The 9244-nt window shown below is 40.8% G+C and overlaps 1 protein-coding gene across 1 annotated transcript in view; it reads left to right on the top strand.

Annotated features, from left to right (window-relative positions):
* The window catches only part of LOC306766146 (lanosterol synthase-like), a gene marked incomplete at both ends in the record, with an annotated part of 122532 nt that overhangs the window by 2227 nt on the left and 111061 nt on the right, over window positions 1-9244 (top strand). The window contains one exon of the mRNA XM_079253760.1: window positions 6079-6200. Within this exon, the coding sequence (XP_079109886.1) occupies window positions 6079-6200 (122 nt within the window). The remainder of the gene's footprint in view (window positions 1-6078; window positions 6201-9244) is intronic.

Below are 9244 nucleotides of genomic sequence, written 5' to 3' on the forward strand. Positions count from 1 at the left end.
TGTCCGTCAGTCCATCCAACCGTCCGTCTGTCCGTCCGTCCATCCATCTGTCCGTCTATCAATCCATCCGTCCATCAGTCCATCCATCCATCCATACATCTGTCCGTCGGTCCATCCATCCGTCCGTCTGTCCGTCCGTCCATCCATCTGTCCGTCTATCAATCCATCCGTCCATCAGTCCATCCATCCATACATCTGTCTGTCAGTCCATCCATCCATGCGTCTGTCCGTTGGTCCATCCATCCATCCGTCCATCTGTCAGTCCATCCATCCATCCATCCATCCATTCGGGTTGTGGAAACAGCAGCCTAAGCAGGGAAGCCCAGACTTTCCTCTCCCCAGCCACATTTGTCAGCTCATCAGGGGGATCCCGAGGCGTTCCCAGGCCAGCAGAGAGATATAATCCCTCCAGCGTGTCCTGGGTCTTCCCTGGGGTCTCCTCCCAGAGGGACGTGCCTGGAACACCTCACCAGGGAGGCGTCCAGGAGGCATCCTGACCAGATGCCCGAGCCGCCTCAACTGGTTCCTCTCGATGCGGAGGAGCAGCAGCTCTACTCTGATCTCCTCCCGGATGACCGAGCTCCTCACCCTATCTCTAAGGGAGAGCCCGGCCACCCTGCAGAGGAAACTCATTTCAGCCGCCTGTATACAAGATCTCGTTCTTTTGGTCATGACCCACAGCTCATGACCATAGATGAGGGTACACAGATGATTAGTAAAACAAGAGCTTCTTGTTCAGCTCTTTCTTCACAGAGTCCAAATTTCTGCAGACCGCACATGGATCCACCTGTCGATCTCAGATTCCAGCCTTCCCTCCTCAACAAGATTCCGACATACTTCAACTCCTTCTCTTGTGGCAGGACTTCCCTCCTGACCCAGAGAACACTTCATCCGGTTCCAGCGAAGGACCATGGTCTAGGATTCTAAGGAAGCTGCTTCATGCTCAGCTTCTGATTGTTCCTGTCAGAGCTGGGGATTATGACCAGATGAAGCCAGCAGAACCACATCATCTGCAAAATGCAGAAACCCAACCTGAGGCCACTAAACCAGATCCCCTCAACACCTCGACTGCACCAAGAAATTCTGTTCATAAGAGTTCTGAAAAGAATCGGCGATAAAGGGCAGCCTTTATCGCCAATTTTTTTTGCAATTTCTTATTACTCCCATACTCTGACTCATTTTTTGCAATATATTATTAATCTGGCTGTTCCAAGACATTTTATTATCTATGATTACACCCAATAAATTTACTTCTTCTACTTGCTGAATCACATTCTTTCCTATAGTTAAACACAATGATAGTGACTCAAGAGAATATTTAGACCCAACCACCATACATTTTGTTTTATCTACATTAATTACTAATTTGTTCTCAGTAATCCATTATGTAACAAAATTCAACTCCTTGCCTAACATAATATTAAGCTGATTTACATTTTTTGCTGATACACTTAATGTTGTGTCATCTGCATACATTGCCATGGTCGCATGTTTCAATACAAGTGGAAAGTCATTTGTGAAGACGGAAAATAAAAGTGGTCCCAAACAACTGCCCTGGGGCACCCCACAACTCGTGTTTTCCACCCCAGAATAGCTGCCATTAAAATAGACTGTGTAGTACCGATTACTAAGATAGCTTTCTATCAATTTGACAGCAGATGTTTCAAATCTTTAACAAACTAACTTCTTTACAGTGGAACTATTATGTGCATTTCAGGCTAATTTATTTTTATTTCTGAGACCAGAAGGGCTGGGATTGATCGAGTTATTGTCACAAATCGCTTTATTTACTTCACACCGACCCTCTCTGTAAGCTGTCAGATCAGCCTGTGGGCAAAACGAGTGGATTGAGACTCTTCCGCATTAAGCCCCGCCTCCTGCCACTGCGCTACATCGGGAGCGCGCACCGCACCTGCTTTCGCCGTCATTGTAACATCTCATAAACAGAAGGATTAGACTAATATGAACTCATAAAAAAAAACCACAAAATACAATGTCAACACATAGCATACAGCCCTACATGGTGGAACCTAAATCAGAGCCTGAAAACGAAGTGGAAAACAGCAACCCACAGCAACGAATGCAGCAGGATGTCTCTCTTTGGTAAACTCACCAGCCATCGTTGGACATAACTTTATCCGACGTTTTCCACCCGCCTGATGTATTTGTACATGCCCTTGTTAACCAGTAGAAGGTAACCAATCACCAAACCTTATCCCCCGGGATGTCACAAGGATTTCCAAGTAGAAAAAACTCTCTAAAACAACGCGTTTTTTGTCGCCATGAAAACCGAACGGCGTGTTGAGTGCTGGAACTCAAACTCAAACATGCATTTAGGTGATAAAAAACAGTGCCGTTCACATGTCTGATGAGGATTCAACACTGTTACACGCTAGAAAGCTCAGAAAACTGGAAATACCATGATAGGACCCCTTTAACAAAATAAGATGATCTAGAACTGTAATGGGGACTTTCCTACGCTGATCTGGTTCAGTGTTGGTGTGATCGGGGAGTGTGCATTGGTTAAAATGCAAGAAAAAATCCAGGGGAATCCTTTAGGCTCTTTTATTCCCAGCCATGGTTCACGTACTAAATGGTACATACATGTATGGGTGTGGTTCTGTAACACACAAAATAAAGAAGATATGAGACTAGTAATACAAACGTCACAGATGATAAAATCACAACCAAATTATAAACGGAAATAATGCAGGTCAATTCCAACATAAAGAAGCAGCCATGCTCTGCTTAAAGGCACTGGATAGGCCTCAAAGTAATCACCACTAATTGCATGGGTCCATTTAGAATTCAGAGATAAGATTGAGCACATTCCTGATGTCTGGCACCATGTACAAATCTAACATAGTGGGCTATTCCACCCATATGAAGAGGTATACACAATCAAATAATATATGTACGAAGTCTGCCGGACAGTCGTGGTTAGCTTACACATTAGCTTTGGTGCTAACAGGAATAATCAAGAAAAATAAAGCTTACAGCATAATCATAAGACCATTAAACTTATGCAGAACCTTTTATATCACACTGTAAGACACCCACCTGTCTCATGGACGCACAGTTAAGACAAAAACCCACAAAGAACATGCCACCATCCCCGTAGCTTAGGATCAAACTAATAAAAAACAATTATTGAACATTTTAGCTCACGAGTGGCCGCGCCCTCTGGTGGTCGGTCTGAAAATTGCACCCAAGGTACAATGCAACCACAAATAGTCCTAATAGAGTCCTGTCTTCTTAACAAGAACATCAAAGGCTGCACTTAAATCCAATACTCCTACTCCAACCAGATTCTTTTTTATCAATCTCCTGTAGCCAATGATCAGTAATCTGAGTGAGTGCTGTCGTTTTGGAGTGACCCATCACCCATCAAAAGCATGTTGATAAATTGTGTTTAACCTCGGGTTGGGCGATATATCGAATATACTCGATATATCGTTGCTAGTCCCCTGTGTGAATATAGGAAATGTCTATATTCGTCATATTCAAGTATCCTGTTGTCACGCAGTTGTTTTTAGCTGTGGGCGGGGTTTTCTCACTCCTCCTCGACTTTGCACAGAGAGTTAAAGCAAGCGCACCTAGTCACGTACATAACGTGAGGTACGTGCTACGTCATGAGAGGCAGTGTGTAGCCACTTTCTCGCTAAATTTGGCGACTTTTTGTGAAAAGCGACTAGCAACAAATCTAGTGACTTTTACTGGAGTTATTGGAGACTTTTCTGGTGTTTTGGCGACTGACTTTAAAGTGCATATTGTAAAGTTATTGTAACGAACGAGAGTCTCTCCCCGTCCTAAAGCACTCAGTCGCTCTGGCTGCAGCTGCAGCCAGTCAGAGGAGCAGAGAGGACACCTGCACGACTCCACCTACAGTCACAATGAACAGCCAAATCCGCCACTGATCCCGCTCTGGATTACAGAGTGGGACGTAAATTGCAAAGTTTTTCACGTCACGCAAAAATAATTAATTATATTTAATTACATTCACAACCTCTGTCATTAACTCACCTCATCCACTGTGTGTGTGACACAAGCATATTTATCTGGCTCGTCATGTCTCTAGAAAGTACAGAAAGCAGTGGGAATCAAATCCTGAATTAAAAACTGGCTGAAGCCGTTTATTGGAGACGATACGAGGACATTCTGCCTGTATTATAAGACTGATTTCTACGCTAAACCCTGCGATTAAAAAAAATACACGACAACTCAAAAACATATCCATAAAGCAAAGCCTTATAATAGTTCATCATTTGAAAAGTGCCCTCCGAGAGCACCTATTTTCATACGTTGTATTTATTACATCATGCAAAGGCACTTTATTTTGTTTCAAAATGACATGTTTCTGCCACTGCTTTAACTGTTCAATAAATGCGGTTTTGATCAGTTTGCTTCATTACAATTTCATCCTTTTGGCATGAATGTTTAAAATCAGCATATCTTAATGCAGTATGAACAATTATGTTTTAATGAAGACACAAAATCATCTTACTGATGTGATTGTAAGAACCAAAGCATTTATTCAAGGCTAAGGTAAATATCGAGATATATATCGTATATCGTGACATGGCATAAAAATATCGGGATATTACTAAAAGGTCATATCACCCAGCCCTAGTTTAACCCCTTTTATTCAAAATACTCTTGTACCTCATCATACATAACTTTTTTTTCATAATTTTACTCACTTCTGGTAACAAGCTTATTAGTCTGATATTGCTGCTTGAAAACTGTTCCTTGCTATTCTTAAAGGTATTATTTTTGCATCTGCTGTACACTTAAATTGATTATATCTGAAATAGGGAGAGCAATAAAATTGGTTACCATCTTTAAAAGTTTAACTTCAATATCATCTATTCCACAGGGCTTATCTTTACTTGCCTGCAATATTTTTACCACACTGTCCTCAATTATGGTTTTAAATTTAAATGTGCACTCTTTTGATGCCATCATACCATTCATCAATTCAAATGAAATATTCTTATCTTGATCCAAATCCATGACTTGTCTGATTTTTAATATTTTATTTTTAAAACATTTTCTCAGATATTCAGCTATTTATTTTGGTCTGGTAAGGTAGATTCCATCAGCTTCTAATGATGTTGTATTTCCTTTTATTTTCCTTCCCATGACTTCATTCAGAATTCCCCATACCATTGCACTATCCATTGCAGCATCCTTCATTTTATTTCGATTGTACATTAGTTGTTTTTTTTTTAAATTCTTTTTTGTCACAGTTTCTTAATTTACAATAGTTATGCCACTGAGCCACAACATTATTTTTAATTGCTTCCACCTTAGATTGATTTCTTCACCTTATATATTCTTTGAGCTCTTGATCTAACCATGGAATTAGGACACTTCTAACAGTTTGTTTCCTTATAGGAGTATATTTATCTAAAACCTTACTTATCAATTCATTGAAAATGGTCACAGCCCTGTCAAGATCTCGTTGCTGTGTAACCTCCAACCAATCAACATTTCTTATCTCCTCTATAAAATCATCTTCCTCAAACTTCTTAAATATCCTTTTACAAATAAATTTCTGACCCAATTTGGGTACTGTAGTTATTCTTTTAACTGCTACTATATTATGATCATTACAGCCAACTGGAATAGAAACAGCCTGTGAAAATGAGTCTGTTGCGTTTGTGAAAATTAAATCGATAAAGAGTTTTTGAGTATGTTCCATCTGCTTTTAAATCTAATCTCGTATAATCCTTAACTATTTGAGACAAATTACAAATATTAGCAAAAGAAATTAACTTAATCTTCAATATATAATCAGTAGACTTCCAATTTATATTAGGATCTACCAAGAAGTAAATATCATTTCCCATTTCACATGCCTTATCCAACATTTCACATATTTGATCCAAATACATTACAGTAGCATTTGGTGGTCTGTAACAACATCCAGCAAAAACAGGCCTTAAATAAGTGACGTTCTCTTCCTTCTTTAATTGAAGTCTCTTTGGAGCCCTGAACACCCCACTCTTTTCATTGTCTGTTTATTGTAACGCCCCCTCTGTAAGATCCTTTAATATGTTTGCCGTTTCCCTGCAGACACATTGAAGATAAGTCTACTGTGTTTGGCACGACACTGAACTACATCTCACTGAGGATCCTGGGAGTGGATCCTGATGACCCAGATATGGTTCGTGGCAGGAACAACCTCCACAGTAAAGGTGGGATTGCCAACACACAGGTCCAGAAATGTTATGCATGAGCAATTCCAAAATATCCATTGACAAAATTTTGTTTTATACCCATTTAATCCAACTCAGCTGCTGTTTTCAGGCTAATCCTGTCCTCTGCAGGACCTTAAAAAATGAAAAAGACAACAGGGATGCTGTTTACTTGTCCTTAAAGCTGGGGTAGGTAATGTTTGGGAGCTAGCAAGATCTGAAAGTAGCACCCTGCCACCCCCTCTGATTTTGCTCCCTGCGCAATCCAACTGAACCGAGCCGGGTCTGGGAAATCCTTCCTGCATTTGCATTTTCTCCACCATGAAGAAGCTTACGACATATAAGATATCAAAAACTGCATTCGGCCCAAACGTTTGGATTGGTCAGACTTTTTACATATTTACAGGAAATTGAGGGTCTTACTATATTTCTTATTGTTCATGATTACAAAATGTATAGACTACTATCAGGACAAGGAACCACTTCACCCAGAGTAAAAAAAAAAAACATGTCTCTGAGTGTTCTGCCTTGACTGCATGCAGCATGCAGCTATGCAGACAGGTAAACTCTCCAACAAAATGCCAGGTATATGCCTTCTTTATTGACGTGTCCTTCACATTGTTGACAGAGTGAAAACTGTAAACAAACAGTATTTGTAAGTGAATAACTCGATCCATTCGGTCTACTGTATACTAACTGTAAAGTATCAACATTGTAAGTAACTTGACATGAACGTTTCAAATTGTAAAGTATAAAGCATCCTACTCATTTCTATATTGCATTTTACTTACAAGGAATGCTCTCTGTAGCTTTACAAGGCAAGATGAATAAGGATTGCATCTCTAATGAGCAGTAGCCATGCTATTCACTTCCACACTAAACATGAGCTTGATATTTTTCTTTTAACAAAGGAATAAACTTTTAACACAAAGGTTAAGGTGGATGAGCACCACCTTCTGGCCTGGAAGAATAATGACCGGCACACTGAGCAAGATTACCTACCCCAGCTTTAAGTAACACTATGTGACTTTCTAACCTTAAATGATGTATTACTGACTCATTTTGATTTATGATGCTCTTTCCTGAACTGTCATTTCCCTGCAGCACAATGAGGCTGACAAATTATATGTCACATCTTTGGTTTCCAGCCTTGGGCATCATATTACAGCAGAGTTTTGCTTTATGGCCATGCAAGATGTGTGATATCGAGGAAAGGAAGGAGAGAAGAGGAGAGAGCAAGAAAGATCTCAGAGAAGAGACAGGATGCAGGATGAGCAGTGAATTAGGGAGAAACACACTGTGAAAATCTGCCAAAGTTTAGTATATTTAAATATTCAATTCAATTCAATTCAACTTTATTTATATAGCGTCAAATCACGGCAATGCCATCTCAAGACGCTTTACAGACAAAGGGGAAAACATAATGAAGGCCAATTCATAATAGCCTATATAAGGAAACCAACAGATTGAGTTGAGTCCAACTCAATCTCCCATCCTGAGCAAGCACACTGGCAACAGTGGGAAGGAAAAAACTCCCTTTTAACAGGAAGGAAACCTCCGGCAGAACCTGGCTCAGGACAGGCAGCCATCTGCCTCTGCTGTGTGGTGGGAAGAGGACAGAAAGACAACAGACTACTCCCGGCCAGGGAGACCTGCTGAGACAGGAGACATACATGTTAATGATGCAACACTGTTATGGGGGGGGAAGAAAGAGATAAAGAGAAAAAGAAAGAAGCTCAGTGTATCAGGAAATGTCCCTCAGCAGGCTAAACCTATAGCAGCATAACTAAGGGATGCTAACCATCCCTAGCTATAGGACTTATCAAAAAGATAAGTCTTCAGCCTAGTCTTAAAGGTGGGGACGGTGTCTGCTTCCCTAACACTAACTGGGAGCTTATTCCATAAGAGAGGGGCCTGATAACCAAAGGCTCTGCCTCCTGCTCGGCTCTTTGAGACTCTAGGAACCACAAGTAAGCCTGCAGTCTGCGAACGAAGTACTCTGCTTGGTATATAAGGAACAATGAGGTCTTTGATATATAGTGGTGCCTGGCTGTGGAGGGCTTTATATGTAAGGAGAAGGATTTTAAATTCTATTCTAGATTCAACAGGCAGCCAATGAAGAGAGGCTAAAACTGGAGAAATATGATCTCTCATGCTGGTTCTGGTCAGGACTCTGGCTGCAGAATTCTGGATCAGCTGAAGGGTTTTCAGGGCATATTTAGGACAGCCCAGTAATAGAGTTACAGTAATCTAGTCTCGAAGAAACAAAAGCGTGAACCAGTTTTTCTGCATCCCTCTGAGACAGAATGTCCCTAATTTTGGCTATATTACGTAAATGAAACCAGGCACCACTATATATCAAAGACCTCATAGTTCCTTATATACCAAGCAGAGTACTTTGTTCGCAGACTGCAGGCTTACTTGTGGTTCCTAGAGTCTCAAAGAGCCGAGCAGGAGGCAGAGCCTTTGGTTATCAGGCCCCTCTCTTATGGAATAAGCTCCCAGTTAGTGTTAGGGAAACAGACACCCTCCCCACCTTTAAGACTAGGCCGAAGACTTATCTTTTAGTCCTATAGCTATGGATGGTTAGCATCCCTTAGTTATGCTGCTATAGGTTTAGAGTGCTGAGGGACATTTCCTGATACACTGAGCTTCTTTCTCTCTCTCTCTTGGTTCCCCCCACACAGTAGAGGCAGATGGCTGCCTGTCCTTGAGTCGGGTTCTGCCGGAGGTTTCCTTCCTATTAAAAGGGAGTTTTTTCCTTCCCACTGTCGCCAGTGTGCTTGCTCAGGATGGGAGATTGAGTTGGATCTTCCAACTCAATCTGTTGATTTCCTTATATAGGCTATTATGAATTGGCTTTCATTATGTTTTTTGTTTTTTTTCTCCTGTCTGTAAAGCGTCTTGAGATGGCATTGCCATGATTTGACACCGTATAAATAAAGTTGAATTGAATTGAATTGAATTGAATTCAGTTTTCCTTTTAACTTTCAATAAATGCTTAACCATCACTCAGGGGGTTAATATACTTAACATTTTAATGA

Source organism: Telmatherina bonti (genome assembly GCF_933228915.1).
Source record: "Telmatherina bonti genome assembly, chromosome: 15".
Lineage (NCBI taxonomy): Eukaryota > Metazoa > Chordata > Actinopteri > Atheriniformes > Telmatherinidae > Telmatherina > Telmatherina bonti.